Here is an 18541-nt window from a genome sequence, read left to right on the forward strand (position 1 = left end):
AAGTAACCAGGGCCATCGATGCTTTTGATGTTTGGATTTGGGGCTGGGGACTGTTGTATTTTGAGGGAGGGTGTGTGTGGACATACCTTAAATGATCATGCTACGGTGATGGTCCTGGATCTGTACTCAGGAATTAATCCTGACAGGTGCATGAGACCATATGGGAAGCCAGGGATAGAACCTGGGCCAGGGGCATTCAAGGCAAGGGCCTTACCCACTGTACTGTCCCTCCAGCCCCATGACACTATTGAAGTGAACAAGGCCTGCAGGAAATCCAGATTTAGGAGCCCCAGAAAATCTAAATCTCTCTGGTCTGAACTAGATGGGCCAACAGGTGCTTCCTCCTAGGGGACTAACCCAGCCCCCAACCATCCCAGGCTTGCCCCTCCCAGCAGAACTAGTCCTTAATTGAAGACACAGTTGGGGTTGGGCATGTATGCTAAAGGGCCCAGGTTTTCAGCAAGCACACCCAACAATAACACTTCCCTCAGGGCCAGAGGAACATGAAAGAGGCCCTAGAGGTCAACTATGGGGTCAGTGTGTCCTTGAAAGTCATACTATGAGTAAACTCCTCTCTTCTTTCTTCTTGTTCTCTTCGTTACTCGCTGGCCAGGTTTGTGGATATTTCTTTTTTTTTTTTTTGATGATTTTTAAAAAATTATTAATTTTTTTAATTGAATCACTGTGAAATACAGTTACAAAGTTTTCATATTTGATCCACCACCAAACCCCCACATACCTCCCTCCCACTCCCCCTCTGCCTGTGTGGCAGACATTTTTCACTTTACTCTTTCCTTACTTTGATTACATTCAATTTTCAAGAGGAATCTCACTATTATTATTTGGAAGTTTTCCTCCAACAGTCAGACATGCTGGATGGCATCAATAGATTGTATGTTTTCATTGTTTGGAAAAGGTCTGTCCCAGTCCCGAATCCCGGACCATGATAGTAGCTGCTCAGTGTCGCCGGGGCTCCATCTGGAGAAGGCGTACCGGCTGTACCTCCTTAGTCTGGCTCCCCGGTGTTGCTGGCCTGGTCTGGGGTACGGAGCATTCTCCGGCCTGCGTGGCTTACCGGAATGCCTGGATTCTTCCGGTTTGTGGATATTTCGATGACCAGCCTTTGTAGGATTTATTGGACTTCAATCTTCATTCCTGACATGCTTCTGTTTCCATTTCAGTGTCCAGTTCTCAGGCTGTGGTGAATCAGCTTTCACTGACCATGTACACACAAGGGACAATAATTTCACATTTAGTCTCAGCCTGGAGCAGTCACTGATGGTCAGTATTCATACTGGTTTCAACAGAAGACTGGTCAAGCTCCCAAGATACTAATTGATGACACATCCAAAACACTGCTGACTTTGGCCTGATTCTCTATCTCTCTCCTTGAGAACCCAGCTGCCCTCACCCTCTCTGGGGCCCAGACAGAGCAGTGATGCAGGAGCAGGGAAAGCTTGTCTCTGTGTTCTTTACAAGGTTCTAGATTCTTCAATATTTGTAGGAATGCTCCACGGCATGGAAACCGACCTCACATGCTGGAGGAAAAGGCAGCTCAAATAGAGAAGGGAACACCAAATAAAAGATATTGGGAGGACCCATTCGGGTTGAAAGATGTGTGCCAAAAGTAGACCATAGACAGAACATAAAGACTGCTCAATACCTCTATTGCAAACCACAACACCCAACACAAGAGAGGGAGCACAAGGGAATGCCTTTCCACAGAGGCATGGCAGGGTAGAGGGGATGGGGTGGGGGTGGTGGGAGGGATGCTGGGACCATTGGTGGTGGAAAATGGGTACTGGTGGAGGGATGGGTACTCGATCATTGTATAACTGAAACGCAAGCACAAAAGTTTGTAAGTCTGTAACTATACCTCACGGTGATTCACTAATATTAAAAAAAAAGACAAAAAAAGATGCTCAAAGTTAGAAAATAGAAATAGGTCTTAGAAATTAAGAACAATAGAGAGGCTTAGTTTAGAAGTAAGTAAGATATGCTTCCTGTGTCTGTGTGTGTTTGGGTGGAGGGACTGAGGGGGTTTTATAAAAACTTGGTCTTCATTCGGGTTGAAAGATGCGAGCTGAAAGTAGACTATAGACCGAACACGAAGGCCACTCAAAGCCACTCAATTCCTCTATTGCAAAATACGACACCCAAAAAGAGCGAAAACAAAAGGGAATGCCCTGTAGCAGAGGCAGGGTTGGGTGGTGTAGGATGGGGTGGGGGTAGTGATAGGGATACTGGGATCATTGGTGGAGGAGAACAGGCAGTGGTGGAGGGATGGGTAAACCGATCACTGTATGAGTGAAATGCAAACACAAAAGTTCATAAGTTTGTGACTGTACCTCACAGTGATTCTATAGTAAAAAATTAATTAAAAAAAAAACAAAAAAACCCCAAAAAACCCAAAACTGGATCTTTGTGCTACTTGCCAAGTTACTAGCTTTTCATGAGTAGTTAGGGATCTTACACTGTGAGCTGCCTGATTAAGGTCTTTGGGGTTATCTACTTTACCATTAAGATAGGTACTGCCCATTTTCTTTTAGTGTCTAATGAGCCTAAGCTCTGTGGTAGGAGGTGGTACTTTTTTCTTGGGAAATTTCAAACTTCCCTTCCTCAGAAAGGCAAACCCTAGATGTGAGGGGATGACTAAAGTGTGGAATAAAGACAGGTAAAAACGGACTTTTTTTTTTCATCAACTGCTAATGAGAAACTGAGATTCCCTCTTTCATTCCCTCCTCTCAAAGAAAAAAATTGTGACTGCAGTCAGGAAATAGAGAATCAGATTGCTCAAGATACTTCCTGCTTAGGGGCATAAATAGGGCTCCAATGCAGTGAAGGTGTCTTAAGAAGAAGGATGCAGGGATGTCTGCAGTAACATGCCTCAGTCCCTTGTGTCCGTGGTTACACATTAGTCACCCTCTGTGGTTTAATGGCCTCAAGCATAAGGCACTGTAGCACTGTCTTCCCATTTTTCATGGATTTGCTCGAGTGGGCACCAGTATTGTCTCCATTGTGAGACTTGTTGTTAGTATTTTTGGTATATCAAATATGCCATGGGTAGCTTGCCAGGTTTTGCCGTGCTGGCAAGATGCTTTGGTAGCTTGCTGGGCTCTCCGAGAGGGATGGAGGAATCAATCCAGGTTGGCTGCATGTAAGGCAAATGCCCTACCCGGTGTGCTATCTCACCAGCCCTCAAGCATAGAGGCCTCAAGCATAGAGGAAACAAATTAGACAAGAAGGCTATAAGACCAGGTCCAGTTGTAGTCAGAAGACCACCATGGATTAAAAAAAGGCAGGACTTAAAAGAGCCAAGATTTAGTATTTACCATGGAAATCATGCCTGAAAAGCCTGTTCCCACAATTAGGGAATCTTTTAGTGAGTTGAAGATTGGTCTGTATTTGTCTAAATTTTTTCATCAAAGAAGCAAAATACCTTTCTATGCGTAGCATACCAATGATGGACTGATGAAACCTCACCTTTAGGCAATGGGTAAAATATTTCAAGGTCAAAAGCCAATTATTCCCAATATAATGGAGACCTTTAGAATTAATTTTTTTAGTTTGTGGTATTGGAACATAGCCATACAAACAGGGGAGAGGAAGTTGAGATGATTATCTAAGAGTAGAATCTCCATTCTGGATAGCATCAACAAATATAACTTAAAGTACTGTGAACGAGAGACAAGTTTTGTAAGGTGTACAAGAGGTAAGCACCAAAGGTTTTAATCGATTTGTTCAAGCAGACACCAGTAAGTCTCTCATTGAGAGACTTATTGTTACTGTTTTTGGCATATCCAATACGCACAGGTAGCTTGCCAGGCTCTGCCGTGTGGGCTCCGTACTCTCAGTAGCTTGCCAGACTCTCTGATAGGGGCAGAGAAATCAAACATGGGTCGGCCATGTGAAAGGCGAAAGCCTTACCACTGTGCTATCGCTCCAGCAAAAAGGTTTTAATGTGCGTAAATAATTAAAGATCTTAAGAAAACCTTGCTTAGTGCTAGTCTGCCCTAGAATGCATCAGACCCAGTAATTGAGGTTACTTAACCCCTCCAATTCCAGGGGTTCTGTAGGAGCATCCTCAAGCACTTTAAATAGGGGTAGGTGGGATGCTCAGCCAGAGGAAATACAGGATGCAAAGGATTTCAAGTTCCCTTTTATCTACAACAGAGTTTGTTTTGTTTTCATTTAAGAACTGAGAACTTGGTCCCCGGTGCCATCTTACCACATTCAGCATTGAAGAAACCCGGTGGGCACCACAACACTGGAGATTTCTCCAGGCCCCATACCAAGCCAATATCTCTGGGCTGCCCCAGATGGAGCAGGTGCAGTCTCCCTGCCTTCTCCAGATGGAATCCCAGTGACCATGAGCTTCTATAAGCATGTCTCCAGTATGTGGCTATCAGAACTATTCCTCTGACCTTTCCTGATATGCAAAGTGAGCAATGAAAAATAAATTATCTAGCATCTGCCCCTGCCAAAACTAGAGACAGAGCAGTGACATGTGGGGCCTCACAGCATGGGGGATGGAACCGGCTCCTCTCCCCACCCTGGCGAGGCCCTGAACAGCAATGATCCCAGAGGCACACAGGCCAATCTTGGAACCCAGTGGCTTTGGGCAGAAATGCATCTGGACTGAGCATTAAACTACTGCTCAGTATTCAACATGGTGCCACCGTGGGTGGGAAAGTGTTTTTCCCTCCCGTCATTTCTCCCTGGCAGTGTGGTGGCCACCACCTTTTCAGAGCCTATTGGAGAGCCAGGTAAGAGACTGAAGTGAAGTTTCACATGAAGCCTCTCCGGATGGGAGGTGGAATAGGCCCCTCTTCTTGCCCCGATGAGGCCCCGAGTTGCTGCCCACAAAAGGTTCCTGGCTCCTAATCAGACATGATCCCAGAGGCACACAAACCAATCTTGGAACCCAGAGGCTTTTGGCAGAAATCCCTCAGACTTATTACTAAAATATCAGAAATAGAAAATCATGCAGCTGCGAAGAGGTGTGACATGATATGCTTTTGATAATTAGCAATAGAAAACAAATTATCTAATGATGCCTATTTTGTAAGGTCTGATTGTTGAGGAAAAATCCAATTAATAATGGTGGGTCTTTTGTCAAAATGTTGAATGTGATTAAAGTGGAGAGAGAGTAAAATCATCTGCCACATAAACAGGGGGAGGGGTGGGACAAGGGATATATCGGGGTTCTTGGTGATAGAAAATGTGCACTGGTGAAGGAATGGGTCTTGGACCATTGTATGACTAAGACTTAAACTGAAAATCTTTGTAACTACTCTCACAATAATTCAATAAAAAACAAAACAAAACAAAAAAACCCTGAGAATTGAATAGCACTCAGCTTTAAAAGGCACTGGTAGAGGTGAAGTATTACATGTGAGATCATCAATTACCCCTATGGCAAAGTATCCACATTAGTCCATGAGTTTCTCAGGAACTTGCAGCAATTAACAGAGAAGAATCCTAGACCTCAGAGCCTCTGCTCAACAGAGTTGTCTAAGGAAAGTGGAGGAGGATAAAGAAGAAGAATAGTGCTGATGCTTGCAGATTCCCCTTTCACAAAACTCATTCATCCAGTTTCTGCCTGGGGAATCACAGGGACTGAATTTAGATTGTTGGAGACTTAAAACCTTCAGATCTGAGCAAAGAAATTGGAAACTAGAAAAAAAAAACAAGCCAAGCAATAATGAATCTTCTCATCAGTGGACACTAGGGGGGGCAGTGTGCCATATTCTGAGAGCAAGTTCTCCAATGAAATGCAGCTGCAGACCCTAGGGCCCTCTAGTACATGTCACTAACATGGAGCAACTCAGAAACTGCCATGGTCACACTGTTGAGTGACCCTCAGGAACTCATTTGCATGACAGCCCCACCTCCACAGGGGGAAGCAGGTATAAGGAGAGCTTGGAGGCTGGTCCTGAGCTGAGGGGTCTGACAAGTCACAGCCTTGGGTTGTCTCCACCATGGCCTGGGCTCCTCTCCTGCTCACATTTCTGGCTCACTGCACAGGTCAGGGGCACTCTCTGGGTTGGTGGGAGAAAACGGCAAAGGATACTCTGCTGCACTTTTACATCATTGTCTCATCTTAAGCCCTTGGTCTTATATCTGTTTTCAGGGGTCACTTCTCAGAATGTGGTGATTCAAGAATCCTCACTAGCCACAACTCCTGGAGGCACAGTTACACTCACCTGTGGCTCCAGTACTGGGGCTGTCACCACCAGTAATTATGCTAATTGGATTCAACAGAAGCCCTACCAGAAACCCTGGGGTCTAATAGGTGGAACCAGTAATAGGCTTCCAGATGTACCTGCCAGATTCTCTGGCTCCCTGCTTGGAAACAAGGCAGTCCTCACCATCACTGGAGCCAAGGAAGAGGATGAGGCTGAGTATTTCTGTGCTCTGTGGTTCAGCAACCATTTCCACAGTGACAGATGCAAGTGGGGAAGTGAGACATAAACCTGGGGCTAAGCTTTATCTTTTGCTGCTGAGTACAGCAGATCCTGTAATGAAGTAATCTATTTCAAGGTTTTCTCTGCATTTTTGATGAAAAATAACAACTATTCCTGCAAACTTTCAAATAAACAAATTTATTCCACGTTATGATCAATTTCTTCACTTAAACACTGGTTTCCTAGTTCCTGAATTCTCATTAAGTTAGGATTTACTCTATTTCTTTTTTTTTTTTTTTGGTATACAAGCTGATCACAGGGTCTAGGAATTTTCCAGGTATGCACAGGTAATATTATTGGGGTAAAGTCAATTATATTTTCTCCATATGCAGCATCACTAACAATGTTCATTCACATTAAGAGTAAGGAATTAAACAATATTTTATGAATTTATAACATCACTGAAAAGCTTTTTATACAGTGTACGTGTTGCTCTAAACTAGTATACTTAAATAAAACATAACCAGATGGAATATTTAAAAATTAATTCCATTTATATTCTGTTATCATTAAAGTCCAGAAAATCATTGATAAATACTTATGAAATTAATGATCATTTGCTCTGAAAAATTACAAACAACATTGTGAATTGAGGAAGTTACCATGGGACACTGATACTTTAGACTTCAGAGTTTTGGGTTTTTTTGTTTTATTTTGTTTTGGCGGCCACACACAGCAATGCTTAGGGGTTGCTGCTAGCTGTGCACTCAGGAATTCCTCCTTATGTTCTGAAAGATGACAGTTGATGTTTCTTTGGATGAAGCCAGAGTGGGATGTATACACTTTATCAATATAATAACCTACAACCGGGATTTTTGAAATTTAATTTAGAACATTTGTTTTAACATTCAAAATTATAGGTTAGTCAGAGAGATAGTTCGGTAGGTTATGTGCATTCTTTTCATGCCAGAAACATTGGTAAATTCTCCAGGATAGCATGTTCTTTGAGCCTTCCGGGGTGACTTCCAAGCACAAAGCTGTTGTTGCCCACAAATCCAACAGAAATATAGTTAGATGTATATAAACTCAATTCTTTTGAAAATTATTTATTTGAGTATTTAATATTTTATTATTTATTTTCATAAATATGATATTTATTTTTCTAAAATATTATGAAAAAATATTTTTGTTTGTTTTTGAGCCACACTCACTAGTGGTCAGAGATCTGCACAGAGGGATCACTCCTGGTGTCCTCAGAGCCCATATGAAATGCCAGAGATTAGAGCCTGGGTTGGCCACATTCAAGAAAATGGTAGGAGACTACAGAATTGTCTAGAAGAAACCTGAAAGCCTGTGTAACATCTCCTGAGCAAGCACACTGACTCAGACAAGGACCAGGGCTTGTCTGTACCACCATTCTAGCCCCTTATGAAAATCATTGAAATGAAATTTGACCATGTAATCTTGAGACTTCTCTAAGTACCCTCATGATATCTTCTATATTTTATGCAAATCTATAAACTTGCTCTATATGGCTTTTCATATCTTTTACTGCTGCTTATTTTTATCTAATATACAATTCTGTATCTTACTTGAAATATTATTTGTAATCTAGTCTATGAGCTCTTTTTAGATTTTATTTTCATTTCAGTTTCTTCAAATTCAATTAGCAGGGTCACTGTGGAACTACCTGTGCTTCTTCTTTATCTGTGCAGTGAGATCAGTAAACTTGGTGTCTGGGCTGGTGGCTGTTCCCTGTGCCCTCACTGATGAGACTCTGCAGCTGCACCTTCTCTGGCCCATCAGAGTCGCTGAGCATGAACTGTAGTCTCCATAGGTGCTTCCTGCTGGGCTCTCCCATGGGGGAAAGCAAATCTCCTTCCTGCTGACTCTGGGCTGAGATTTGGGTTCTAGATGCAGGACTCCGGAGGGTGTAGGTAATTCACTGTATCATTGTCATCTAGTTGTTCATTGATTTACTCGAGCGGGTGCCAATAATGTCTCCATTTGTTCCAGCCCTGAGATTTAAGCAGCCTCTCCTTACTCTTGTTTCCCAATGATTAGAGGGTCAGAAGAATGAGACCTGTTATTGTTACTGTATTTGGAATATCGAATACGCCATGCGGAGCTTATCAGGCTCTTCTGTGATCCAAAAGATAAGAGAGAGAGTGAGGGAAGGAGGGAGGGAGAGAGAGAGAGAGAGAGAGAGAGAGAGAGAGAGAGAGAGAAACAGAAAATGAAACTGTCTGAAAAAGAGCAGAGGCCTCCTGTCCCCACTGTCCACAGCCCCCAAAAGCCGTGGGTAATTAAGGATGGAAAATTGTTTGCATAGATAGTCCTTACATTGACATAGAGTGAAGAAGAAAAGGAGAGTTGGGTAGAAATTCTCAAAGGTGGGGTCAGGGATCTTTATGTACCAGGGCCCGGGCTCCTCTCCTACTCGTGTGCCTCTCTCATTGCACAGGTAGGTCAGACCTGAAGAGCCAGCCCCAACATACCCCACAACCTAAATATTATTTCTCCTATCCCAATTTTGAAGAAAAGCTTCCATAATGGCCAACTGAAGGAACAAGATTGTGATGGAAGATAAGACATACAGGATAATTCAGGAATACATTTGCAGATCAACTCAGAAAAAAATTAGTCATATCCAATGTGGGGCTGGAGTGATAGCACAGCGGTGGGTGTTCACCTTTCCTGCGGCCGACCTGTGCTCATTTCCTCCACTACTCTCAGAGATCCCGGCAAGCTACCGAGAGTATCTCCCGCATGGCAGAGCCTGGCAACTAAACGTGGCTTATTGGATACACCAAGAACACATACATGAAAGCTTGTAACTATCTCAAGGTGATTCAATAATATTTAAAAATCAAAGTGGGGAGGGGGTAATCGGGGTAGAGGGAAGAGGAAGTAGAGAAATTCAGTCTGTGGTGATGGGTGAGAATCTCAGAATTGGAACTAAAGTTCTGGGGTCCAATTTTCTTCCTCCTGCCACTGGGCAGCCCTAGTAGATCTCAAGCCCTGGGTGTGATTTAGTTGGGTTTTTAATTAGCGCCTTCTCTAGCCAACTCTTAATTGCTTGAATGCTCCATGAATTTAGATTTTGCTTTGTAAATTTGTTGTTGCTCTGACTTATTGTATATGCCTTAAGTATTGACCCGCATGTTTTGTTACTTAAATAAATATTAAAATACTGTTATATGAAAAAAAAATTTAAAAAAAGAACAGTAACAATAAGTCTCACAATGAGAGACATTACTGGTGCCCGCTCTAACAAATAGATGAGCAACAGGATAACAGTGACAGTGACATCCAACGTGATAATTTAATTGACTAAAAAGCCTGAACCTACTTGCTGGAAAATAAAATTGTTTATTTGATCATTTTCATTTCTTCTGAATAATCACGTATGTTAAAACTAACCAAAACATAAATGAACCAAACAAAGAATATCCCTCAGATTCTTTAGCAAATTTCTCGAAAGTTGACCAATTATAAATAAACACAAAATACAAATCTATTTAAAATCAGTAGAAATAATAAGGCAAGAAAATAGGAATTAACTTTAAAAATAGAGTTAACACATTGCTAGTTATTCACAATATAAGGAAGAAACACAAGAACTTATGACCTAAATAATTAGGGAATTATAAAGTAAAAAATAAATTGGATATCAGCATACAAAAATAGAAATAGAATAGAAAAAGTTTCAGTGTGCTGACAACTATTTGAAAATGGAAAGATGGAAAAATTGTAACAGTAACTAAAGTATATACCCAATAACCAAATGATCAAGATTAATATAATACCTAATTATAGGTAAAAGGCAAAACATACATAAGAAATCTTTCTATATATTTTTTTTAATTTTATTTATTTTTAATTAGAGAATCACCGTGAGGGTACAGTTACAGATTTATACACTTTTGTGCTTATACTTCCCTCATACAAAGTTCGGGAACCCATCCCTTCACCAGTGCCCATTCTCCACCACCCGTAAACCCAGCATCCCTCCCACCCTCCCCAATCCCATCTCCCCCCCACCCCACCCTGCCACTGTGGCAAGGCATTCCCTTCTGTTTTCTCTCTCTAATTAGCTGTTGTGGTTTGCAATAAAGGTGTTGAGTGGCCGCTGTGCTCAGTCTCTACCCCTCATTCAGCCCGAAACTCCCTTCCCCCACATGGCCTTCGACTACAATGTAGTTGGTGATCGCTTCTCTGAGTTGACCTTTCCCCGGAACGTGAGGCCAGCCTCGAAGCCATGGAGTCAACCTCCTGGTACTTATTTCTACAGTTCTTGGGTGTTAGTCTCCCACTCTGTTATTCTATATACCATAGATGAGTGCAATCTTTCTATGTCTGTCTCTCTCTTTCTGACTCATTTCACTCAGCATGAAACTTTTCATGCCCATCCACTTAACTACAAAATTCTTGACCTCCTTTTTTCTAACAGCTGCATAGTATTCCATTGTATAGATGTACCAAAGTTTCCTCAACCAGTCATCCGTTCTGGGGCATTCGGGTTTTTTCCAGATTCTGGCTATTGTAAACAGTGCTGCGATGAACATACATGTGCAGATGTTGTTTCGATTGTACTTTTTTGCCTCTCTGGGATATATTCCCAGCAGTGGTATTGCTGGGTCAAATGGGAATTCAATATCTAATTTTTTGAGAATCGTCCAAATTGTTTTCCAGAAGGGCTGAACCAGTCGGCATTCCCACCAGCAGTGAAGAAGGGTCCCTTTCTCCCCACATCCTCTCCAACAGCGGTTGCTTTTGTTCTTTTGGATGTGTGCTAGTCTCTGTGGTGTGAGGTGGTATCTCATGGTTGTTTTGATCTGCATCTCTCTGATGATTAGTGATGCAGAGCACTTTTTCATGTGCCTTTTGGCCATTCGTATTTCTTCCTTGGTAAAGTTTCTGTTCATTTCTTCGCCCCATTTTTTGATGGGGTTGGATGTTTTCTTCTTGTAGAGTTCAACCAGTGCTTTATATACCATTGATATCAACCCCTTATCTGATGGGTATTGTGTAAATATCCTTTCCCATTCTGTGGATAGTCTTTGGATTCTGGTCAATGTATCTCTTGCGGTGCAGAAGCTTTTTAGTTTAATGTAGTCCCATTTGTTGATCTCTGTTTTTACTAGATTGCTTAGTTCCGTGCCACCTTTGAAGATACCTTTATCTTCAATATCGTGGAGGGTTTCGCCGACATTGTCTTCAATGTACCTTATGGTTTGTGGTCTAATGTTGAGGTCTTTAATCCATTTTGATCTGACTTTTGTGCATGGTGTCAGGTCAAGGTCTAAACCCATTTTTTTGCATGTGGTTGTCCAGTTGTGCCAACACCATTTGTTAAAGAGGCTTTCCTTGCTCCACTTCACATCTCTTGCTCCCTTATCAAAGATTAGATGGTCATACATTTGGGGTTGTGTGTAGGGATATTCCACTCTGTTCCATTGGTCTACGGCTCTGCCTTTGTTCCAGCACCATGCTGTTTTAATTGTTACTGCTTTGTAGTAAACTTTGAGGTTGGGGATGGTGATGCCTCCCATCATCTTTTTCCCAAGAATTGTTTTAGCTATCCTTGGACGTTTGTTATTCCATATGAATTTTAGGATTGCTTGATCCATTTCTTTGAAGAGTGTCATGGGTATATTTATAGGGATCGCATTGAATCTGTATAATGCTTTAGGGAGTATTGCCATTTTGACAACATTGATTCTCCCTATCCACGAGCAGGGTATATGTTTCCATTTCCTCATGTCCTCTTTGATTTCATGGAGTAGCGTTATGTAGTTTTCTTTGTAAAGGTCTTTTACTTCCTTGGTTAAGCTGATTCCGAGGTACTTGATTTTCTGGGGCACGATTGTGAATGGGATTGCTTTTTTCATGTCCCTTTCCTCTGCCTCATTGTTTGCATATATGAAGGCCATGGATTTTTGGGTATTGATTTTGTAGCCTGCAACTTTACTGTATAAGTCTATTGAGAAATCTTTCTATATTTTTTTGCTTCTTTTCTGCAAATATAAAATTCTCACAGAAAAATATCCCCATCATGAACATAGAGAAAAGAAAAAAAAGGTATTCTTTTTTAAAAAAATGTTCCGTGTGCACTGGAAAAGAATGTGTAATCTTTCTTTTGGGGGTGTAAAGCCCTGTACAGGTCTATTAGGCCTCTCTCTTCCATTTCTTCTTTCAGAGTCAGTGTTTCCTTGCTGAGTTTTGTTCTTGTTGATCTATCCAGAGGTGATAGGGGGATATTGAAGTCTCCAATTACTATTGTGCTGTTAGTGATGTCCTCTTTGAGGTCTGTAAGGAGTTGTTTTAAATATTTAGCCGGTCGTTCATTGGGTGCGTATATGTTTAAGAGTGTGATTTCCTCCTGTTGCACATATCCCTTGATGAATAGAAAGTGGCCTTCGCTGTCCCTTCTAATCTTTTGTCAACCTGAAATCTATATTGTCGGATACTAGGATGGCCACTCCAGCTTTTTTAAGGGAGTTGTTTGCTTGCAGGATTGTTTTCCATCCTATGACTTTGAGTCTGTGTTTACTCTGTTTGTTCAGGTGTGTTTCTTGTAAACAGCAGAATGTTGGGTTTAATTTCCGGATCCATTTTGCCACTCTGTGTTTCCAGGCAAATGTTTGCTTACAGTTCCTAGGGCAGTTTGTTGGCCCATTTGGTGACAGTTTCCTGCCCAGCGGGAGGTCGTGAACAAAACCTTTTTCAAAGCAGTCAAACAGTTACAAAGGAAAATTGCACGTTCCCCTGGAGATCTCTCCGGCCCATGGAGAGACAACAGTGGAAAGCGCTCCTAATTGGATGGGTTCTATGAGCGGTCCCGATCTGAAAATGAAACTGGTGAGGATAATAAATAGGGGGCTCAAGATGATAAGTACTGATCAAGAGCGTCTTTATTAACAGCCATGCTGGTTTTATACCTTTCTTAGCAGAGGGTTGGTACATAAGTTGTCAATCATCAGGGAAGTGTCTTCTCAGACCAAATAAGGAAAAGTTCGGGGCGTACTTTGGTGGGCTTACAGTATTCTCCAAGAGTAGGTTGAGAAATAGTGGGGAGGGGAAGACAAGGGTTTATCTGGCAGGAGCATCTGTCAGGAGTAATGTACAAGGCTTTTAGTGTAAAGGAAGGCATTCTACTTTATGGGCCTTTTGGGGTCTCGAGGTTACCTGCCCTGGGCTACTTTTACTTCTTGAGTTTAGCTATTTCCTTTGTCACAAGGGCACCTGTGCCTCAGGTTATGCAAAGCTGGTAATAGAATTTTGCGGTTTGTCCAGGGTAAAGGTTTCGGGGTCCTCTTTTGTTCAGGGTCCTGAACAGTCCCCAACAAAATATTTAACCCTTAACCTGCCCTCCTCTTCATGACCATGCTCAGGTAATATTCCTGTTTCTGTACTCAGGAATTAATACTGACAGGTAGAGGAGACCATATGGGTTGCCAGGGATAGAACCTGGGTCAGGTGCGTTCAGTTAGGGCAAGGTCCTTACCCACTCTACTGTCTCTCCAGCCCCATGACACTTTTAAAGTGAACAAGGCCTACAGCAAAACCAGACTGTATGAACCCCAGAAAATCTAATCTCTTTGGTCTGATCTATAAGTGCCAACACGTGCTTCCTCCTAAGGGACTAACATAGCTCCCAACCATCCCAGGATTCCCCCTCCCAGCAAAGCTAGTCTTTAATTGAAGAGACAATTGGGAGAGGGCATGTATGCTAAAGGACTCAGGTTTTCAGCAAGCACACCCAACAATAACACTTCCCTCAGGGCCAGAGGAACAAGAAAGAGGCCCCACAGGTCAAGAGTCAACTATGGGGTCAGTATGTCCTTGAAAGTCATACTATGAGTAAACTCCTCTCTTCTTTCTTCTTGTCCTCCTCTTCCTTACTCACTCACACAGTTTGTGGAGATTTCAGTGACGAGAACTTGGAGGATTTCTCTTGACTTCAATCTTCATTCCTGACATGCTTCTGTTTCCATTTCAGGATCCAATTCTCAGGCTGTGGTGAATCAGCCTTCACTGACCATGAACACAGAAGAGACAGTCATTCTCACATGTGGTCTCAGCATTGAAGCAGTCACTGATGGTCAGTATTCATACTGGTTTCAACAGAAGATTGGTCAAGCTCCCAAGACACTAATTTACAACATATCCAAAACACCGCTGGGCTCTGGTCTGATTCTCTGTCTCTCTCCTTGAGAACTAAGCTATTCTCACACTTTCCTGGTCCCAGACAAAGAAGTGATGCACAGCAGGGAAAACTTGTCTCTGTGTTCTCTACATGCTTCTAGATTGTTCAATATTTGTAGAAATGAAAACATTGTTTAAAAAATGGATGCTCAGGGCCGGAGCGATAGCACAGCGGGTAGGGCGTTTGCCTTGCACACGGCCGACCCGGGTTCGATTCCCAGCATCCCATATGGTCCCCTGAGCATGGCCAGGGGTAATTCCTGAGTGCAGAGCCAGGAGTAACCCCTGTGCATAGCCAGGTGTGACCCAAAAAGAAAGAAAAAAAGAAAAAGAAAAACTGGGTTGATATTTGTGCTACCTGCCAAGGGACAGGCTTTTCATGAGTATTTAGGGATCTTACAGTGTGGGCTGGCTGACTTAGTTCTTTTGGGATATCTATTTGACCATTTAAGATAGGTATTGACCATTCTCTCTTAGTGTCAAAACACTCTAGCTCTGCAGTGGAACATTTGTCTTGGGAAATTTCAAACTTCCCTTCCTCAAAAAGGTGAACTCAAGACGGGAGAGGATGCTTAAAGTGTGGGATGGAGACAGCTAAAAACGAATTGGTAACATCAATCGCTAATGAGAAACTGAGGCTCCCTCTTTCATTTTCCCCTCTCAAAGAAAAAGATTCTGAGTGCAGTCAGGAAATGGATCATCAAATTGCTCAAGGTACTTCTTGCTTATGGGCATCAATAGTGCAGTGAAGGTGTCTTCGGAAGAAGGATGTGGGGAGGTCGTCAGTAACACGCCTCAGTTCCTTGCGTCTGGTTGCACATTAGTCACCTTCTGTAATTTAATGGCCTCAAACATAGAGGAAACAAATTTGACAAGAAGGTTATAAGGCCAGATCCTGTTGTAGTCAGAAGCCAACCATGGATTCAAGAAATCAGGACCTAAGAGAGCCAAGACTAAGCATTTTCTATGGAAATCATGCCTGAGAAGCCTGTTCCCACTAGGGGGTCTTTCAGTGACTTGAAGATTGGTCTGTATTTGTATAAATTTGTTCACAAAGGAGCAAAAAACCTTTCGAAGCATAGCACACCAATGATGGGCTGACGTGACCTCACCTTTAGGCAATGGGTAAAATATTTTGAGGTCAAAGGCCAATTATTCCCAAGGTAATGGAGGGCATTAGAAATTTTTTAAAAAAATTCATGATACTGGAATGTAGCCATACAAACAGGGAGAGGAAGCTGAGATGATAATTTTCAAATCATGTCTATTCCAGGTGGCGTCAGGAAATATAACTTAAAATATTGTGAATGAGAGTCAAGTTTTGTGAGCTGTACAATAGGTATGTGCCAATAGTTTTAATGTGGGAAAATAATGAAAAACTTTAAGAAAAGCTTGCATAATGCTAGTCTCCCCTTGAATGCCTCAGACCCAATAGATGAGGTTATTTGACTCCTCCAACTCCAGGGGTTCAGTAGCAGCACCCTCAAGTACTTTAGGTAGAGGTGAGATGCTCCGCCCCAGGACATACAGGACTCAAAGTGCCGTGGCCCTCGCAGCCAACTTGAACCTCGGCCAGAGAGAGAGAATGAGAGTTGAGTGGGCTAGGGAGGACTGCATGCAATATGCAGCATACAGCAAGTTTATTGAAATCCAAGCGGGCTTATATAGTCTTATTTTAGCAACGATCAGCAGGTTACATAAGTGGTATAAACATTATTAAGTGGTAAGAGCATCTTTATTTTTGCCAATCTTACTTGTTTTACAGTTCCTTCTTTCAGCCGTGAGAAACACGGGAATGTTTTCTTGAGAAAATCTCAGATGTGGCCTTGAGCATGGCCATGGCAGACACGAGCCAATCCTCCCTTCAGCCTCCTCTCGAGTCCAGCTGCCAGAGCATGGTGGCCCTTCAACTTTTCTCTCTAGGCAGGTCGCCAGAGCATGGTGGCCCTTCTGCCGCCTATCAAGGTTGGCTGTCAGGGGATGACTCGCTCTCATGCCATGTTTCTCCATACTCATTCCCGTTTACAGGAACTAAGGTAGGGAGTGCCTAGGACCCCTCCTCACCCAATCCCTGCTTACAGGGACAGATGCAGAGGGTGCCCAGGCCCCTCGCCAACATCAAAGGACTTCAAATTCTCTTTTATCTACAATAGATTTTGTTTTGCTTTCATTTAAGAACTGAGAACTAAATAGTACTCAGCTGTAAAAGGCACAGGTGGCAGAGAAGCATTACACGTGACATCATCAATTACCCAAATGGCAAAGTATCCACATTAGTCCATGAGTTTTTCAGGAACTTGCAGCAATTAACAGGAAACAATCCTGTAGCTCAGAGCTTCAGCTCAACAGAGTTGTCTAAGGAAAGTGGAGGAGGATAAAGAAGAAGAAGAATGCTGATGTGTGCAGATTCCCCTTTCATAAAACTCATTCATCCGGTTCCTGCGTGGGGAATCACAGAGACCGAATTTAGATTGTTGGAGACATAAAATCTCCAGATGTGAGAAAAGAAATTGGAAACAAGGAAAAAAAAGACAAGCAATGGTGAATCTTCTCATCAGTGGACACTAGGGGGGGCAGTGTGCCATATTCTGAGAGCAAGTTCTGCAATGAGCTGTAGCTCCAGACCCTAGGGCCCTCTAGTACATGTCACTGACGTGAAACAACTAAGAAACTCTGCCATGGTCACACTGCTGAGTGACCCTCAGGAACTCATTTGCATGACAGCCCCACCTTCACAGGGGGAAGCAGGTATAAGGAGAACTTGGAGGCTGGTCCTGAGCTGAGGGAGTCTGACACATTACAGCCTTGGGTTGTCTCCACCATGGCCTGGGCTCCTCTCCTGCTCACATTTCTGGCTCACTGCACAGGTCAGGGGGACTCTCTGGGTTGGTGGGAGAAAATGGCAAAGGATACTCTGCTGCACCTTTGTATTATTGTTTTATCCTAAGCCCTTGATCTCACATCTGTTTTCAGGGGTTACTGCTCAGAATGTGGTGATTCAAGAATCCTCACTAGCCACAACTCCTGGAGGCACAGTTACACTCACCTGTGGCTCCAGTACTGGGGCTGTCACCACCAATCACCTTGCCTGTTGGGTTCAACAGAAGCCCTACCAGAAACCCTGGGGTCTAATGGGTGGAACCAGTAATAGATATCCTGATGTTCCTGCCCGATTCTCTGGCTTCCTGCTTGGAAACAAGGCAGTCCTCACCATCACTGGAGCCAAGGAAGAGGACGAGGCTGAGTATTTCTGTGCTCTGTGGTTCAGCAACCATTTCCACAGTGACAGATGGAAGTGGGGAAGTGAGACATAAACCCAGAGCTAAGCTTCAGCTTTTGTTGCTGATTACTGCAGCAAAAGATAGATGACTTCTAGTAAAGTCATCTATTGCTAGGTCTTCTCTATATTGTTAATGAAAAATAACAAATATTCCTGCAAACTTTCAAGTAAACAAAGTTATTCCAGGTCATGATCAATTCCTTCACTTAAATAATGGTGTCCTAGTTCCTGGCTTCTTATTAAGTTAGGATCTACGCTATTTCTTTTTTTTGGCATACAAGCTGATCACAGGAATTTGCCAGGCATGCACAGGTAATGTGATTGGCGTAAAATCGATTACATTTCCTCCATATGCAGCATCACTATCAATGTTCACACACATTATGTGTAAGGAATAAAACAATATTTTATGTATTTATAACATCATTGAAAACTTTTTATATAGTATACATGTTGTTCTAAATTGATACACATTAAATATAACATAATCATATGGAATGTTTAGAAATTAATTCCAATTACATTCTGTCATCAGTAATGTCCAGAAAATCATTTATAATTACTTATGAAATGAATGATCATTTGCTCTGAAAAATTACAAACAACATTGTGAATTGAGGAAGTTACCATGGGACACGGATAC

At 42.5% G+C, this 18541-nt stretch overlaps 1 gene segment (V, D, J or C); it reads left to right on the forward strand.

Moving 5' to 3' along the window:
* Positions 1-5981: 5981 nt before the first annotated feature.
* On the forward strand, positions 5982-17884 carry LOC129407015 (Ig lambda-2 chain V region-like; the record flags this gene model as incomplete). The annotated part of the segment is given in 3 exon segments: positions 5982-6027; positions 6134-6442; positions 17622-17884. Coding segments are annotated over 3 exon segments (618 nt in total), but the record flags the coding sequence as incomplete, so codon positions are not given.
* Positions 17885-18541: the final 657 nt, after the last annotated feature.

Source organism: Sorex araneus, chromosome 9 (genome assembly GCF_027595985.1).
Source record: "Sorex araneus isolate mSorAra2 chromosome 9, mSorAra2.pri, whole genome shotgun sequence".
Classification (NCBI taxonomy): Eukaryota; Metazoa; Chordata; class Mammalia; order Eulipotyphla; family Soricidae; genus Sorex; species Sorex araneus.